A 19,306-nucleotide genomic window follows, 5' to 3' on the forward strand; every position below is an offset into this window, starting at 1 on the left:
AAAGCCTGATTATGACTTAAATGGGTATTAATGTCATTATTCATTTTTAAACAATATAAGGCTAATCCTATCAAAACAATGTAAGGCTAATCCTATCAGAAACACAATCTAACTGAGGTGCTCCCAGAGTTTAAACAGCTCTTTATCGAATAGTTTCCCCTATAGGGCATTTCTTGATTTTCTCCATCCTTGATACAACACATGCTTTATTAGCCTGTTCGGTGATCATTCTTGAAATCCCACAAATGATTCTTTCAAAGCAAATGTGCCAATCACCTACATGTTTTTCAGCATTTCATCAATTGTAGCCTTTTTGCACAGGGACCCTTCATCCGTGAAAGTATGTTTTTTTTTTTAGCATTCTGTTATATTTCAGCTGGTTCATGTTTATAGTCAGCAGCACTCATAAAGCAGTGCCATGTTTCAGTTTCTCTTGTGTACCCCTGTCGTGCCCATGCAAATATGACAGGATGTATTTCTTTTGGAACATGACCCATGGTTTTCCACATTTAGGACTACTTCACCTAACAGACTTTACATGAGAATATACAATTTTATTCTGCCATCTATATCAAAAAGACTTCCTTTGCACAAAAGGTACATGACATAGAGGAAATGTGCCTCAAACTAACCATGATAACATTGTTTATCACAACAGGGTCCGAGTTCCAGGATTACCAGGGTGTTGTTAGATTAGTTGCCGCCATCAACCTGTATAGTCATTTCATTTTAAGCCAGCTTCCTCTGGTTTTCCTCAGCAAGTCTGGTTGAGGAATGGTGTGCAACATGTTCAGTGACCTGTAGCCTCTGGGTCCCTGTTTTGTAATGTTACTGTGGTGTGTCAGCAAGAATATATTTGAAAAAATCGTCTTTGCCTGAACACTTGCAAGGTAAAAGTTGGGATTTGAGCATAATTCCAATTAATTGAACTTTTAAATAGGTGCTTAAAACCTGAAATGTCGAGAACGTATAAGCTACATACTCTTTGATACTTACTTTATAATTTTATAAATTGCTTTGATATGTTTTTTTTATATTGCTTATATGTGAGTACAGTTGTGCACGAGGATTTGTTTCTCAAAACACGCTTCTTCAAAGTTCTACGCTTCAAAAGGTAACAGAGAGCTGACTATACTGAAGTTCTCTTCTTCCTGTTTAGCGATCAGGAAAGGAGAAAGGGAGGAACAGGGGAGATGCAAAGGCCACAGGAAAATAAGGACTAAAGGGCAGAAAAAAAGATGAAAGAGAATGGGGTAGAGAAGTAGAAGGGGATGAGAAAGGCTAAAAAAAAAAAGAATATGAAAGGGAAGAGAAATTCAAATAAAATTTTGTTGGATGGATGAAGAAAAATAAAATTATCCCCACTGGCTTATTCCCCCAACCATGCATACTCACAACAAACTCTTTAATTAAGGCACATCAGTCAAAATTAAAAAAAGAACTGACATTTACTAAAATGAGCATTCAACGTAGCTATAAATAGAGCAAATCTGGCTTCTGACAAAATATTCATCTTAAATGTATGGGTCTGTGTGCAAGAAGAAATTGTGATGCAATAGCATTGTGTCATTTGTATAAAAGGCGTTAAAGTCACAGCAGCCTCTGAGAAGAATACGTACAGGAGACCATACGCCATTGTCACTTACAGCTGCACGGTTGCTGGTAGGCTGAGATTGGATGCTGAAGCCTTTCCAAGAAAGGAAGCGCGTGTGCTCTTACTTAAAATGTTAGGGTCCCATTTCTTCAGGAGGATATCTTACACCCTCCGTTTCCTGACATTGTGCTTCCTTGATACGTACCTTCTTTACAGCTAAGATTTGTTGAATTAAAGGAAGGATAGTGCAGGAAAATGAAATCAAGTAGTGCCTTCCAACCTCTTGTTATAAAAAAGAACTGTTTTAAGACCATACTTATAGTTTATATTATATAGGGCGCCCTAGGTAGACCCAGCTCTCAGTGAGTGCATTTGGTGGTGAGTGGTTACCCACCTCAAGGAACAATCACAGCTGGATTTCCTACAGTGAGCAAACCATGGTCTAAGTGTGATTACCACAGAACTCAGCATCATCTAACAATCCATCCCTGAGCTTTCTTCTTGTAATTTAGTGCATTAAACAATCCAAACTATTGATTATCAATAGGAATCTTTGATTGTATGTGTCAGTGAAGTACAGGCAGAAGTTGGGTATATAATACATTTGTGAGGGCTCGTCCGGGATAATCCTGATGACTGGACTTTTAGAGTGTATGTGGTTTCACAGATTTCAGGTGGCTCCAATGTTAGGGAACCTTTGCAATAGCGTTCAGGTTTTCAAATTCCAGTTGAAGATCCTGTTGTTATATGTAGCCTTAATTGTCCTATAACTGTGACCGGTAACAAATACCAGAAGGCACCAGTGGCAGCCATCAGCAAGCCAGACCTCCCTGAGCTTTTCTTCACCAATATTCCACACATGAAAGGCCCTGACAATTCCCATTAATCACCCGGCTGAAAATTGTGGTCATGATTTCTCATGGTTTTTGGAATAGGGATGCTGCAACTGAGCCAGCTGCGCTTCTCTTCTCTTCTTTCGGGCATGGCAACCCCACTTCAGTACATTTACAGAGATCATTTTCTATGTATTTTAAGTATTTTCTCTGAACCCAGCCTGTTACCATTCTCAAACCCATTTCACCTCAAAGTACTGATGCTCTTTGAATAGAATCCCAAGCTCTAGAGAATTGAGACTGAGCCATTTTAAACGAGTATTAGCTCCTTACTTAATCAATTTACCTTTCCCGTCCCAGTTCACAAATAATGGTGCACTTTCTAGCTAGGACGTACACTGCGAAATCCCTTCAAGACTTCAGGTCATGCAATATCTTGGTTGTCCGCTTGCAGCAGGAACACATTTAGTACTCTGCGACCAGCAGTGTCCGGTGTGCCGACGCGGCATTGAAGTACGTATGCTGCTTTCACGACTTGATCTTCTTCCATATTCTGGATGGCCACTTAATTTCACGCCTGCTTGGTGTCAGCACTTTAGTCATATTTTTACTAGACACCAGTTGTCGTGTTTTCCGGGTGACCAGGCGTTTCTTCCACAATCTTTGTTAATACCATACTTTGAATACCAGGTGTCTCCAGTGAATCCTATCTTCTCAAGGCAGGAGTTTGTTATTGCGAGTAAATGCTGCACTGCCTGGTAGTCCATTGTGGTTATGCCATATGTACTACAGTGAAGAACCAGTGAATTACCGCAGTTCCATTTTCTTCAGACTAAAATATTATCTTCGATCTTCGATGTGCTCAGATTGGTTGGCTGAAGTAACAAAACAACAAACAAATAAATCCTAGCATTAAAATAAATGTCTCTGCAGCAGAAGTCCATCATGTCCAGATTTTGTCCCCTTTGGCACCATTGCCCTCCGGCTTGCTGTATAAATTCTACTTCTTCTGACCTAAAAGACATTATTTGACTGTGTGGTGGCGTGGCTGTAATATGTATACAGAGTACAGGAACGGTCAAAGTGCAGGCGGCGGGGCCAAAAGTGTCTGCTAATGAATTCAAGAAGGCCATATGGACCAAAGGAGTTGCTCTTTCAGCCTAGCAGTTGGATAACCAATGCACAATAGAGAAGGGAAAAAGAACTCTCTGTTCGGAGTGGCTGTCTTGTCAGGATGAGATCTGAGGCACAGATCTTGGACGCTGGAGTTCAGTCTCTCGGCCGGTCTGGTTCCCTGGTGCATGAAGGCCAACGCAGGGAATCTCAAAACCCAAACTTGGAAACGGCAATGCCGGGGATCACAGAAACAATGCCAGTATAGGCCCACTGGGTCTCCGATTTGCAAGACTCTTGCAAGGGCTGCAACGTGGATTGTGGAACCCAAGCCAGGAAAACCCCATGCCTGTGACTGCATAGCACATGACAGGAAAGATCAACGACCAGGATCACAGCGCTCATGCCAGGGATCACAGACCCCATACCAGGGATCACAGGGCTCATGTATGGAATTACAACGTCCGCTTCTGTAATCACAAGGCCACACGTGTGCAGTAGTGCTTCAGCTTACACGGTAGGATTCCCCGGTTGATCTGATGAAACTCCACCAGCTGGATCAGATCAGTGAACTTAGTTTGTCCATCATCCATGGTGTAGTAGTGCTGTCCCTCCTCTTCATGCTGCAAAATGAAAGAAAGGTTTTGTGAAGCAAATATCAAACAAGGTTTTTGGTCTTGTTCTTACCAACAGATTACTCTAACCCAGTCTAAGCCATAGGAACCTCCTTCTCTAGGTATGTCTGGGCTTGAAATCCCCTGCTCCCCACAAAAATCACCAGGCCAGATCAGAAGAGATACTTATTCCGGATGATGGAGCTATTGATTGGTCAGTGACATGACACAGAGACATCTCCATTGGCGTTAAGAGCTTAGGTGCTTACAATGAGCTTGGATCAGACTAAAAGTGCCCCATCTGCCCGCTGCAATTGTCTCAATAATTGATCACGGCTTATCTGTCTGAGCATGTACAGCACTTCTGTTAAGCCACAGGTTCTTCAGGGTAAAGCACTATTATCAAGCAAAGGGGACAGCAGAGAACAGCACTTCCCTGAAGTAGAACACAGCACCACTATCAAGAAGTGGAGTAGGCAAAGCACATTACGAACATAAGGCATTGGGACTGGAAATGCACAGCACTACCATGGAACCTCAAGGCCGGTAAGGCACAGCACTCCCATCAATCAGAGGGGCCAGCAAGGTCAACATTACTATGGTGCAGAGGGTTCAGCAAAGCACAGAACTACTAGTGAGCCACAGGGTCAGCATGACATAGAACCCAACTTCAGGGCCATCAAAGCACAGAACCACCCCTGAGCTCCAGCACCAGTAGAGCACATTATGCATTCAGAACGCATGGCCAGCAGCACACGGCAATATCACTGAGGCTCAAGGCCATGCAAGCAAAGCATTACTACCGAACGCCAGGACCTGCAAAACACAGCCAGTAGAACAAAGAAATATCATCCAACCTTCGCGCTAGCACAGAACAGCAGTATTGTAAAGACTTGTGGCCAGGATCATACAGCACTATCATCAAGCCTTTGGGCAGGCAGACCACAGGATTACCATACGATACATGGACAGCAGCACACAGACTTCCAAAGAGCACCAGGGCTAGCAGCACACAGCAATACCATCGAGCATCACGGCCTGCAGAGCACAGCACTATCACCAGGGTACCGGGAGAGCAGCACACTGCACTACCAAAGAGCACCCGGGCCATCAAAGCACAGCAACATCACTGAGCTCCAGGGCCACAAACCACAGCACCATCATCAGGACACATAGCCAAGAGTGTACAGCACTACCATCAAGATACAGGGAGAGCAGCACACTGCACTACCAAAGAGCACCAGGGCCACAAACCACAGCACCATCATCAGGACACATAGCCAAGAGTATACAGCACTACCATCAAGATACAGGGAGAGCAGCACACTGCACTACCAAAGAGCACCAGGGCCACAAACCACAGCACCATCATCAGGACACATAGCCAAGAGCATACAGCACTACCATCAAGTTTGAAGGCCAGCAGAGCACAACACTATCATCAGTATACAGGGACAGAAGCAAACAGCACTACCATCAAGATACAGGGAGAGCAGCACACAGCACTACCAATCAGTAAACACACGTCCAACTGAGAACACCTCTATCTTCAAGCTTCACAGCCAGCAGGGCGCACATCTGAGTCACAGGCCCTCAGGAATGAGAAACGGAGCAGCAGAGCCAACCATCACATTTTCTTTGAGGTGCTATATTCTCAGACATTTTCTGACATTACCAGAGGTTTCTATGAAATAATATTGAGGACAGAAATATTGTGGGACCAAATATACTGAGGATCAAGATACTGAGAGAAGGGCAGTGCCTATAGGTAAGTACAGATTTATTATTCTTAACTCCATCTACGTACCTTGAAGATATATATCATCAAGGTACATGTATGTGGAGATAGGTAACCTATGTTTACACATAAAAACGTAACTTAACGGTATTTTGGTCCGAGGCAACTTTAAAAAAAATAAAGTTTTCTATTTCTGAAAACATAAGAGAAAACAGGCACTGGTCCTCGGGACACTAATTAATCCTCGTTATGCTGCCACCCTGATTTCCAAAGAGGAAGGACCGCAAAGGGGACCCCATCCCATTTGCGAATCAATTACCCTCCACCCCCATCTTGGGAGTCAGTAACTGATCAATGCTTTTCAACCAGAATTGCAGCTGCTAACCACTAAATTAAAGAATCACAATTTAGAAGCCAGACGTTATCCCGCCACTTGCACAGTGTGATCCGGTATTGATTTCTAAGTTCATTTTGCCACTGGGGAAAAAAAAAACTTTTCCGAACGGCAAAATGGGGTCAGTACATACGCAAAAGCGTATTAGTGGTTGCAAATCATTTTGCACACCTGGCCCCAAGTTTAAAAAACGTTGTAAAGATTAACTTAACAGCAGGTTTTAAAGGAATTACACTATTTTGTGTGTCTTGATCTTTGAGACTTGGAATTTATATATCCGTTCTTTCTGTGGCAAAGTGCTGTTTACAATATGAAATCAAGGGAAGATCATAGCATCATTTAGGGTACCTTAGGAAGCCTTCTCAGATGCAAATTTATTGCTTCTACAACATATTTAATAAACCAACTCTGCTTACAAACAGCACCGCATGAACCTTACTCTGAGGATGCGTAGATAAATCTAATAAATTTACATTAATCACAAGGCACTTGAAGGGTCTGTTAGGCAAGGCCTTGTATATACCATCAGGATCATGCATATGTGCATGGACCCATTTACTGGTGCAGTCGGGTGGCTCTTGGATGATTCATTTGATTGCTGCTTCCACTTGAGCCCGAACTGTTAAGACTGCAATGCCAGCTGCAAGCCATACAATCCTCAGTGGCTCTCTCCTGGCTTCGGCTCTCTACCTCGTAGTTTGTTTGCTCTCCTCTGGGTAGGATCTGCCCTAGCTGTAATAAGCGGTTGCAGGAACTGTCCCCACCTTGTACAGCTAGTGCAGATCCTACAACCGCTTACTGTTGAGTGACAAAGGCATGTCTACCTCTGGGCCCGCAACAGAAAGCAACACACAGAGAATTCTGGGATTTCTGATTTGGCACTGCTGGGAATCCTGCAATTTCCCGCTGCAGGTATGCACTGTTGGTGCGCATGGCCAGATCCATGACAAAGCCCAGACACTGCGTGTTTATTTCTCGTCACCAGTGCGCATGCACAACTGCAGAGTGAACAGCTGCAAAAAGCAGGGGGCAGAGGCAGCCTGCAGACCTCATCAATCCAGGGCACAGGGACTGGGTATGAAGTCAGAAACTCTGTCTCTCTAGGGTGACCAGACGTCCCGGATTTCCCCGGACAGTCCCGGTTTTTAGAAGACTGTCCTGGTGTCCCGACGCTTCTCCTAATTTTAAATAAATGCCCCGGTTTTTGGGACAAAGGTCAGATCACCTAGGGAAGCATAATTTAGAGAGTCCTACAAAGTATGAAATAATTAAAGTATTTTATCTGTTACTGTCAGGTGACACAGTCTCCTGTCTGCTCCGAGCAGAGAGACGGAGTGGGGAGCAGAGAGAGGTGGATGGGGGCGGGTTGGGGGTGCAGGGTGGGAGGTCAAGCCACAGCTAATTTTATAAATGTAGTCTTGTACGTGTGTGCGCGCACACACACATACACACAGAGACACACATACGTATAGGCACACATTCACAAAGCTACTAAAAAAAACGGGACAGGCCAGATATAAAAGTGAGTAATGTATTTAGGGCCAGATGTATCAAAGGGTTTTACCCATTTTGTGTCTATGGAAAAATATGTTCATACATATGGCCCTTAGTCCTTGTATGTCTGACCTGTCCCGGTTTTGGCTTCTCAGAATCTGGTAACCCTATGTCTCACTCATTGACTTTTTTTTCAGGGGGTGAGGAATCAGTTTGCACGAATTCAAACCGCAGGAAAATGACAACACCAAAACATCAATGAACTACCATGTCCGAAGTATACAGTATTACCACTGAGCCTGTTGACCAGTACAGTACAGCAAGTTCAATCAAACCACAGGGCCAGTAGCTCACACACCACCACTGACCCACATGTGCAGTGGCACCAGGCAATAGTATTAAGCATAATGAACGCAATGCGCAGCACAATACTTTGATTTTATCATACAGCCTTTAGAAAACAGACCTAACACCAAGAAATGCTGTAGACTGCGGCCTGACAATCTAATTTCGCACCGAGAGTGCACAACACAGGATAAATAAGCCTCATGGTCACCACTGTTGGCCTCTTGCCCTGAAGCCCGGCTGAGGGTGACACAATGCGGACACTGCACCTACCGGCATGATCAGGTAATGCTTGACCTTCTGTAAGTGACACAAGGACAGGACGAAGCCCTTTGTGTTTCGCTGACTTTCTCGAACCAGGAACACCCTGAAAAAACAGGGAGGGTGGTTAATGTGATGCACAAATACAATCCAACCCAGCATTAAAGGCATCTTTCCGAGGTCTTAGCCTGACCCAACAGGCAAGGGCCTGCTCTGAGGCGGAGGAACTTTAATGACCAGTGTATCATAATGCGGAGGGGCTTTAATTCTATGACGACATTACCCCCTCACCATGTTCTAAATTAACCGGCAGCTTTGGAATGTTAGAACAGTTTGTGATTGCTTTTAAATAAAGCATTTTTTTGGAGATGTTTTCCTAAAAGGGAAACAGGATGCGTTTAAAACAAATAAATAAATAATAAATGAGGTAACCATTTTTTTTTTAGGAGTAGGCATTGGCCTCAAGAACTACATGCCACTTCTGAATACTGATTCGAAATTGGTAACGTGTTACTGAATCACAATTTTTGAGTTTTGTTCATTCCAAAAGACCTTCATGCTGGTTCAAACAGCCCTAGTCTGCAAATCAGACTTTTTGCAAATGCGAAAGGGCTGAGTACATCTCTCTCTGGATGCATTCTCCCCAAAAATGTATTTTTCCTTGACTGGACAATGTTTTCGATTCTTCTTGTGTTCCAAAACAGTGGTTCTAACGTTTTGACTTTTGCGGATGCCCCAAAATTATTACTAGAACCTTGGTACCTCACACTGAATCATTACTGGAATATTGAAAAAAATCCAGATTTTAAAATAAAAGGAAGGTTTGAGCTTTTCTAGGTTTAATTGAGGCACTCATCATCCTTACTATGTTCTGTTTGATGTGCTTACACTACTCCGATGAATCATTCAGGGGATACTAACCCTCCAATTTCAAAATCCTTCACAGAATGTTTTAACATTTTCAATTATTTTTGCTTTGTTACTTATATACACTTTATTAATCTGTCAGTGTTATTTAATTTTATAAGCAGTCGCAGTCCGCTTGAGTAGGCTTGCCGACTCCCAAGAATCCCTGGACCAGGGGTTAAGAACCACTGGTCTGAAGTGACTGAAAGCTTACACGCAGTGGACTATAAAAAAACCAAATAAATTAATTGTACATCTAAGTAATGTCAGACCAAGTATTGGCCTGACCGTGACTGTAGTGGAGAAGTGTGGCACAATGGTTAGAGCGGCAGACCCTGATGCAAAGATCTGGCCTTGGACCAGGGTTCATGTCCCGCCTCGGCAGGTCTTGGGCTCAATTCCCTGTAAACTTTGCACTTGTATAGCGCACTACTCACCCGTTAGGGTCTCAAGGCGCTGTACTCATACCGCTATGGAACCCCTCCTGGCTTTTCCCTGTGAGGTGCCCACTCCTGGGCACCCCCAGGGTGAAGCCAGGCATCCAAGCGCTGTTGGGGCCGTTGTGGAGATTAAGCAAGCTATTGCCCAGAGTTGCAGAGTGGGACCCATTAATTAGATTAGGCACTGAGGCGAGAATTATCTGGTCCAAGGGAATTGAGCCCAAGACCTGCCGAAGCGGGACTTGAACCCTGGTCCTGAGCCAGATCCCTTGGACCAGATAATTCTCACCTCAGTGCCTAAGCTAATTAATGGGTCCCACTCTGTAACTCTGGGCAATAGCTTGCTTAATCTCCACAACGTCCCGACAGTGCTTGGATGCCTGGCTTCACCCTGGGGGTCCCCAGGAGTGGGCATCTCACAGGGAAAAGCCAGGAGGGGTTCCACTGCGGTATACGTACAGCGACTTGACACCCTAACGGGTGAGTAGTGCGTTATACAAGTGCAAAGTTTTTTTTAAATAGGGAAGTAATGACAAGTCAACAGTCTAAGTAATGGCAGGAAACCCTATGGCTTAAATACGAACAGACCCGCCCAGCTCTGACCAATCCCTCCATACTCCTTGTGCTCTGGTACAAACCTACCCACCATTGTCCGGGGGTCCAGACAGTTTCACTTAGCAATAACCATTCACCCCACCCAGCCCTACTCAGTTCCTGTACAGACCCCCCAGCTAATAACACTCTAAAACAAAAAATATAAAGCCAATAGATCTGTGGGTTCTTGTACAGTTAAGAGATTTGTATGAACATGAAGACCTGTCTTCTGAAAAATTCAATTTTTGTACGATGAAGAGGGGTTACACACGTCTTAGGTCCAATACATCAACCTGGTTCAGGCACCCCAGCAATAGCTCTTTTCCCAGTTGTATAGAGGTGCAGAGCTGTTAAAGTAAGAAACATCATAAATAAGCCATTAGTTTGTAGAGCTACCTCATGTATAACCTGGACTAGATCAAGGCAAGATCAAATCCAAGGTTCTCTGTACTGTCCCCAAAGCCTTCTGATAGTGTAGAAAAACATTGATCACGTTTTCACCCCCACCACCTAAAAACCTGTGCTCATCATCTTCTAAGTTGATCCATCAACGTTTGCTCAGTCAGATGAAACACCACAGCAGGTTAGTGGGAAAAAGGGTACAAGCCTGTGGAATGCCCTCAACCACTCCTTCAAAAGATGAACCCAAAGAGTACTACTATGTGCTGTTCCCTAAAGGGTAACAGCCATTGCCTGGAGTAACTTTGGCCGAGGGGCAGTATTGAAGACCTGAATAAGGTCATGCGGGTACCAGTGCTCAGGGCCAAAACTTATGCTTAGGTTGGATTTATTGGATGATTCTAGATTTATTGGATAATTCTAGATAATCCTACATTTCTTTTCTGTAAGCTCGTGGGAACTATGAAGATAGAACGAAAGACACTAAGGGGGTTATTAAAACTTTGGAGGAGGTGTTAATCCGTCCCAAATGTGACGGAAATACCACCAGCCGTATTACGAGCTCCATAGGATATAATGGACTCGTAATACGGCTGGTGGTATATCCGTCACTTTAACGTCACTTTTGGGACGGATTAACACCTACTCCAAAGTTGTAATAACTCCCTAAATAACTATTTATGGAAAATAATATACTGCAACAGTATTACAGGTGCTTTGGGAAAAGTGTTGGTTTGTTCTGTTTTAAAGAACTGTATTAAGAAAGCTGTGGCAGTACTCAGAATAATTGAATTGATCCAGTCTTTAAATGCTTACTGTTTTTTTTTTAATCTTTTTTTTTTAATTGAAGTATTCTAAGGAACACAGAAGATCTTGGCCAAACCATCGTGTGTTGACAGTAGTAACACATAACAATGGACAACATTAATAGCTCCATCACTCCCTCGACAACCTGGTTAACCTGCAGTTGTGGTCTTAACGTGTTACTCGAACGTCTCACCCCATCACTCGGACAAACAGAGTCACAGTAAAGGCTTACTGTTAATCATTTAAATGGTAGTAGGTTGAGTGGTGAACTAATTAGCTGCTAGTTATTTCAAGGCACACTGTCCAAAAAAAGGCGTAATTTATGTTTGTATATCTAGGTTAAGTAAAATTACTAGTGATAGCAGGAGTATAGAGTTGTGCAAGGACCTAACACTGCAGAATACATTGCCAGCAAATCGTACAATATGTACTCATGGACCTGCCATTGTATGGAACTGATCAGGCAAAGTCTTCTTGCCTTTGCTTTGCCTTGGAATGGTTAATTGGGGGCTGTTGGAAGCACATTGCTTTAAGGCTGTTAAGTTTGTGAAGGTAAAGACATTGAAAGCTTGTAATGCATGTCACTGACTTAATGACTGGAAAAGAAGTATGTAATTGGGGCAATTATGTTTGTTAATTACTCACTTGTGCATTTATGAGTTGAAGGCTCATAAAGATGGGGCTGGGCAATTCATAGATGTTCTGGCCTCCAGCCAAGAGCCACCAGGCTATTATCAATATGTGGCACTATGCTATAAAACAGGAAAGAGCCGCAATTGAAGTTGGGAGCAGGAGATGAATGGAAAAGTATGCCCGATCAACCACAGAATAGAGAAAAATAAACTAACAGCTCTATTGATTTTTTTTCCTTCTTCTCTACCGCATTCAGGCATGATTTTCTGTCAGTGAAATGAGTGGGCAAGCTGGCCCACTGGGACCAGTCACTCCAGAAAGACAGAGAGTAAACACAAAGGGCCAGATGTAGCAAACGTTTTACGACTCGCAAACGGCAAAATTTGCCGTTTGTGAGTCGCAAAACGAATATCCCAATGCAGAGATGCATTTTGCGAGTCGTCACCGACTCGCAAAATGCATTTCAGACTCGCAAATAGGAAGGGGTGTTCCCTTCCTATTTGCGAGTCGCATTGGGATGCAATACCATTTGCGACCGCATATGCGGTCGCAAATGGCATCGCAGTTACCATCCACTTCAAGTGGATGGTAACCCAATCGCAAATTGGAAGGGGTACCTCTTCCAGTTTGTGACTGGCCCCCAAAATATTTTTTCAGGGCAGGGAGTGGTCCAAGGGACCACTCCCTGCCCTGAAAAAAAAACGAAACTAAAGGTTTCGGTTTTTTTTGAAGTGCAGCTCGTTATCCCTTAAGGAAAACGGGCTACACTTCAAAAAAAAAAAACTGCTTTGTTTAAAAGCAGGTCGCTAACATGGAGGTCTGCTGACGTCAGCAGGCCTCCATGTTAGCGAGTGCCTATACTCGCAATGGGGCCGCAATTTGCGACCCACCTCATGAATATTCATGAGGTGGGTCTTTGCGACCCCATTGCGAGTTGCAGTCGGTGTCTGAGACACCGTACTGCATAGCAATTTGCGACTTGCAAATTGCGAGTCGCAGGGACTCGCAATTTGCGACTTGCAAATTGCTTTTTTGCTACATCTGGCCCAAAATGCTGTATGAGCAGGCTTATAGTGAGGGCCACTGGAACTATGCCACTGTGTGACTGCGGCGGTTTTTGCATCATTATAGATTTCCGCATTTGCCACATAATCCATCTTATGCTGTACAATCTACAGATTTAAATTTTGTTTCTAGCTCAAAAGTTACAAAAAATGCTGCAAAATGTGTTGCCACGCAGCGGAAGGTCATTTGCAAAGGTTGACTGGCCATCTCTCTGTAGTTTATTGCTATATTTGGTTGTTAAACTGATACTAATGAGGTGCAACCTATGCCCAGCCAGTACAAAAATGAGAAAATATCACCAAATGTGTTGTATTATGCCGCATAACTTGCTTTTTTCTTCCTGCATAATTTAGTCAACCCTTCTGCATTGTTTGTCCCTCCCCTGCCGCGTAATCCCAGTGGTCCTGTATATAGTGCTAGTAATTGCTCACAAACGAAGCATTCCAATTGGCTGTCTGGTTCTCTGCCTTCCTTTCAGAGTGCTAACAGACTTCTGGGTTGTATATTACTTATTACTCTTACTATTGAGTTCTATTGGGGATTTTGGCATTCCATCAGGATTTGATGTACAGGTAGCTCCCCCATAACTAGGCAGAACTCCGCTCATAGATCCCCTGCCTCATTTAGAGGTTGAGAAAATGGCAGAGCCAATGGAGGATCCACCATTAGAAACCACTGACCCAGATGCAGTGTGTTACAGGATGGATGTCTTATTTAGGGAAGGGCTTTGGCCATTATTTTTCTGCTGTGTACCACCCTGGGAGGCATGGAAGACTCATGCCAGAAAAGAGAGAAGTGTCTCTGATGCTCTGGGAAAGAACTCTGCATGTAAGGGACATTTGCTCATTTTCCTTTGTTTCTCGCCTACTAACAAACCTTAACTATGGGGGATTATTTCTGAAAAGCAAAAAAGAGAATGCTGAGTGTGCCACATCAACAGGGTGGTCTACTTACCAGTCAGCTGTGATGGAGGTGCATCTGGCTCAGTGGACGATGCACTTTCATTACATTCATTAGAGAGATCCCATTAAGAGTTGTAGGATGTGGGAGGTGAGATCCTCCACAAACCCATAGGACTGTCAGGCGACCAGCCGAGGGCTAAATGCTGCCCTCTGTCTTTCTACAAATGGATTTATCAAAATGCAATGTTTGCCTTTAAAATAAATACATTTGCAATTGTGAAGAAGTGTGACATTATTTTTACTTAAGTGGGGTGGTGCACTTGCTGTCTGAAATTTGTTGACGAAGGGCAGTGCACTTGCTATAGGTGTTATATTAGTCAGGTGATTTGGGTAGTTTCATTGATAAGTAATATTTGGTAAGTGAAGAGTGGAAGTACGAACTATTATGTATTGTGCACTTATTGTGCACATATCACTCCTGCTCCAGCCCAGCCCTAACCTGGCTCCAGATGAAAAATAAAATGATAATAACATTCCATTACTATTACTTTATTTTTCCTTTTCCTGAAAGCAGTGGGGCGACGTTCCACCGCCTTATCGGAGGAGCCAACGCTGTGGCCCAGTGCAAGTTTGCGCCCATCACCGATGTGAAACGTACTATTTTACAAGTCATCTATTCTCATAGCCAACGACCACAACAATTATTACTGGTTTATATGAATTTTAGTAAACACCTTTGAATACAGGAGTGGGCCATTCTCAATACTATTTGGTCTTCCTTTTAAAATAAATACATATTGTTTGGACGCGAGTTGGTGATTCTTCCCAATCCTTCTATCTGATGTGATAGCAACTAACAAGGCTGATTTCAAAATGAAGCCAATGCCACACTATGCCAAGGGGTTAAACAGTTAAATGGTTTTTGCTTTATGGAGGCAAGGAATGTAGCAACCACAGTATAACCTTCATTTTCCTAGCAACTTCACCCGTACCATCCCTTTCACCTGCAATTGAAAGGATGGAGGCAACAATAAATACAAATCACTAATGGCCTCTTTTAAACTTAGAAGGTCGGACTACCATACGACCAACCCTTTGTCGACCCACCCATCCGACTTTGAGATCTTCTTGATGCCTTGAGGAACTTTTGCTGAGAGTATAACGGCAGGTCTGACCACAACTCCACGGTGGCCTAGTTAGTATTTTTTGTTTTATAGAAACAAAGCCCTAATTTGAAGGGTTATGTCTGCAAAATATAACAAAAATGTTCCTGAAACTTTGGGAGCTTTTACTCCACATGTAGAGGTCTTTGCCTGTTTTTCCAACTGTCATGTCAGTCCCAAACAGTGAAAAATGGCTTGGTACAGTTCACCCTAATTAAGGTGGGCCTTCCGATGCTATAATGCAGGTGGTCCTATGGTGGAGTATTTCCAACGGAAGAGCTAGTGGAGGCTTCGTTAATAGAAGCCAAGTAGTTCTCGCACCTCTACACGCGGCAGAGGAACTGCCAGGTGGGCAATGAAGGCATTTTCTGATGTTTGGCAGGTATGGTCACCTCTCAATTAACTCCTATGTTCCTTAGCTGGAGAAAGAACTGGTATAAAGAACTGTAATATTATTTGTGATTTATAAATTGCGGCACAAATTCGCAAGGAGTCTCTTGGTGATATCCTAAAAGAAATGCACTAAAGACAGAGCTATGGACATAAGAATGTGACAGCCATAATTTGATTTGTTTTTGAAAGCTAAGAATAGAAGACTCTCAATGGATGTCACGTGGGATTTCATTCCATAGCTCTGCCCCTTGTACCAAAAAAAAGCTCTACCTCCCAGCCTTGTAGGCTTGACTTTTGGGATACAGATCAGGGCAGCTGTCTGAGATTGGAGGGATTGTTTTCCAGTGTATTTCATTGCCAGAAAAGAAGGGCCAGTGTTACAGAACGCCCTATAAGACAAGCAGATATCCCTGAACAGGATTTATTTGTGTACTGATTGTCAGTGAAATGACTTCCAGAATGCAGAGACGCTGTTGATCCTTCTTAAATTGAATAAAAGAAGGACTGGACTTTGTGGATGTGTGTACGTGGAAGGTCAAGGTACAGGGAGTTGCAAGAATCAATTTGATTGCGGATGAACGCATTGGGTAATGTCGTTCTTGGAGGAAGCGTGAGAAATGGAAAAATATGTTTCAAATGTGCAAATAAGAGGGGCAGGATTTAATTACTGACGCAATAAGTGTTCAATTTCAGATTCACGCCAAAATGGTTTCATACCAGAAGGACTGGGGTGGGCCCTAGAAGAGGGCCAGAAACGTTCACCCTGTAAGTTCATTTTATCTGCAGTATTTCTGATTTTGAGGGGTTGTGTTTCACTAAGTTCCTGTCCAGTCAGGTTTGGGCTGATGTGCCTGCGGTTCATCACAATTTGTGAATTGACCCTTTACATTATTTGGAAGTCACTCAGTAGCGCAGTTGGGGGCCTAAGCTAAATGTTAAAAAGGTATGGGACTAGAAGAGACCTTTGAGAGACCCCTTCCTAGCTCCTTATGTTCGGAGATGTGGATGCTTAACTGGGTCCCCTGGTAAGGGAGAACACACAACAATCTAATGCCCAGCTTGTTACACCAAATTCAGATATTCAGTGGACTAGGATTCCATGGTACATGGCGAACAAATCCATTAATACCACTGCTCCTGCATCAGCTTTATCCAATATGTTGAAAGCATCCACCACAGAAGTTGCAACATATTCAAAAACTAAGGGCCTGATTTTTTGCTTTTGGACATAGTACCAACTGTAGGGATGGCGGAGGACATTAAGGGGGTCATTATGAACAAGGGGGTGTTTATCACCGTGTTCATGCTGGCAGTCATTTCACTGACCGCCAGCCCCCCTGGGACTGTGCCGGCTGCATAATGAACATTCTGCTGGGCCGGGACATTGCCGGCGGCTCCACATGGACCCGCCATCAATGCCTCTGTGCACCAGGTGCAGCTTCACCCGTCGCGCAGATCACTGCCTGTAAATCGGGCAGTGACCTGCGCAATGGGGCACTGCACAGGGGCCCCTGCACTGCCCATGCCAAGTGCATGGACAGTGCAGGGGCCCCCAGGGGGGCCCCGGAGCACCCCTTCCGCCAGCCTTTCTCTGGCAGGGGAACCCGCTAGGGAAAGGCTGGTGGCAGAAGGGATCATTATCCGAGGGGCAGCGCTGCTTGCAGTGCTGCCCTGTTGGAAAATGATTCCCACCACCGCCAGGCTGCCTGTCGGCAGCAGCCTGGCAGTGGAGGAGGGCTGCCTATGGCGGCCCACCCTGTGTTGTTTATATTGCGGTTCAGACCGCCATGCTGGTGGCGGTCTTTTCCGCCGTCGCAGCGGTCTGAACCGCCATGTATATAATGAGGGCCTAAGTCCGTCATTCAGACCGTACTCCGCCTGCCCATTTTAGAGATGATTGCCAGCCCAGCAGTCATCTCTGTATGATGAAAGGAACCACCGTTGCAGGAGTTACCTTCAAGGTACAAAAGGGTTAGTGGACGCCTGCTCTCAGTTTGGATAACTGTTTACCAAACATTTCCCAAAGAGGGAGTGTTTCTAAAAATCAAAAAACAAATGACATTATTGTTTTTTCTGCCCAGGTAGACAGAAAAAAACTGTGGTGTGATGGCTTTACTCTAACGGACCTTAAACCATTGGAAATGGTTATGGTCCACCTGTCCTTAAATGAGATGGGTGGTCAAGGTAGTCAGTGTCACGTCCGCCAAACTCTAAATTCGACCTTAGTTATGGGGAGGAAGCCAGCCTGAGGCTCTTTGAGAATTTTATTATGCTCAGCATATTCTTGTCGATGTACCGTCACAGCTTTCACTAATAAGCTGGCCAAGTATGGTAGTAGGGCTTTGGGTCTAAAATGTGCTAATCCTCTATATTTAGCCCTGATCGTTTTTAGTACAGAATGAATGATTGCTTTTTTAAAGCCAGTGGGATCTTTTCCTGTGGTCAGTGATTCGTTGATTATGCCAGTGATATGAGAGGTGTGTATCTGACAAACATCCTTTAGCACAAATGCCACTCACACATCAAGACCCAAGCCTGATGGTTTGCTATGCTTTATAGGCGCTTGAAATGCGTCCACAGAGCTATGTATGAATTCGGAGAGATTGCTAATCATGATGTTTGACACAGCAAGCTCGTGATAGCTTAACTCATGATCTTTTCCCTGATTTTGTGTATTGTCTCCGAGAAGAAGTTGATCAAGCTGTCTACTAAATTTTGTGATGGTGACAGCTTGTCTACTGATGCTTTAGGATTGTTTAGGGCCTTATTTCGAGTTTGGGAGAAGGGATAATTCATCACAAACGTGGTGAATATCCTGTCCACCATACTGCAAGTACATTATTGTCTATGGCTCTTATAATAGGGTGAATGGGATGCCTGCCATGTTTGTGACAGACTATCCCCTTTTGCCAAACTCTAAATAAGGCCTTTCATTTCTCTATCATGTTTAGAATTTCTTTAGGTGCATTCTTCACTTTTTTTTTTTTTTTTTATAAATAACACTTCTTTGCTGCTGTGGTCGTGTATCTATATTTACGCACAGCCAGAGTGTTTCTTACTTTATCTTTTTCTGGCTATAACTCTTTAGAGATGGTTTTGAACTTTTTAAGTTGTAGTTTCTGACATTTAAGTTTCCGTCAACTATTGACAATTTTATACTTGGGGTTAAGTGTAAGAGTTTCCGGAAAAGCAAATAATCCTGGTGCAGAGAAGTGCTACTGAAAGACTTGAGTTAGGCTTAGGGTCATCCACTTGGAATTTTTCCCCAATGAACTGAGGTGTTAATTATTTCCACTTTCATTTGGTCTTCCCTTTACTTGGCCTAGCGGGTTTTCGTTGGGAAACTACTTTAAGATACAGTATAAATATATACGAAAGTGGTTCACATGTAAATTCCTTAGCTTGCATAAACTCGTCATGCTACAATGTACTAAAAAGGAGGCCTGAAGTATGACTTCTTTTGTTCAAGAACCTCTCACATTTTGTTTCGCATCTTGGCCATCACTGTGCGAGTCAACTCATGTGGTACTTGTGTCTAGAGTAATGAGACCTTAAACTCCAAATAGTAGGGAGGCAACCAATTCTTCCGACCATTCGAAAAATAGGTTACTTAAATGA

General features: G+C 43.6%; 1 protein-coding gene across 7 annotated transcripts in view; it reads right to left on the reverse strand.

The window, feature by feature from the left end:
- Nucleotides 1-1,429: 1,429 nt before the first annotated feature.
- Nucleotides 1,430-19,306, reverse strand: part of GRB7 (growth factor receptor bound protein 7) — a 567,793-nt gene continuing 549,916 nt past the window's right edge. For all 7 annotated transcript variants that reach the window (XM_069237430.1, XM_069237429.1, XM_069237435.1 and 4 more), the window contains 2 exons: nucleotides 8,399-8,492; nucleotides 1,430-4,163 (listed from right to left, as the gene is read on the reverse strand). In XM_069237430.1, coding sequence (XP_069093531.1) covers nucleotides 4,017-4,163; nucleotides 8,399-8,492 — 241 coding nt within the window. In that variant the 3' untranslated portion in view covers nucleotides 1,430-4,016. The remainder of the gene's footprint in view (nucleotides 4,164-8,398; nucleotides 8,493-19,306) is intronic.

Source organism: Pleurodeles waltl, chromosome 6 (assembly GCF_031143425.1).
Source record: "Pleurodeles waltl isolate 20211129_DDA chromosome 6, aPleWal1.hap1.20221129, whole genome shotgun sequence".
In the NCBI taxonomy this organism is placed as follows: domain Eukaryota; kingdom Metazoa; phylum Chordata; class Amphibia; order Caudata; family Salamandridae; genus Pleurodeles; species Pleurodeles waltl.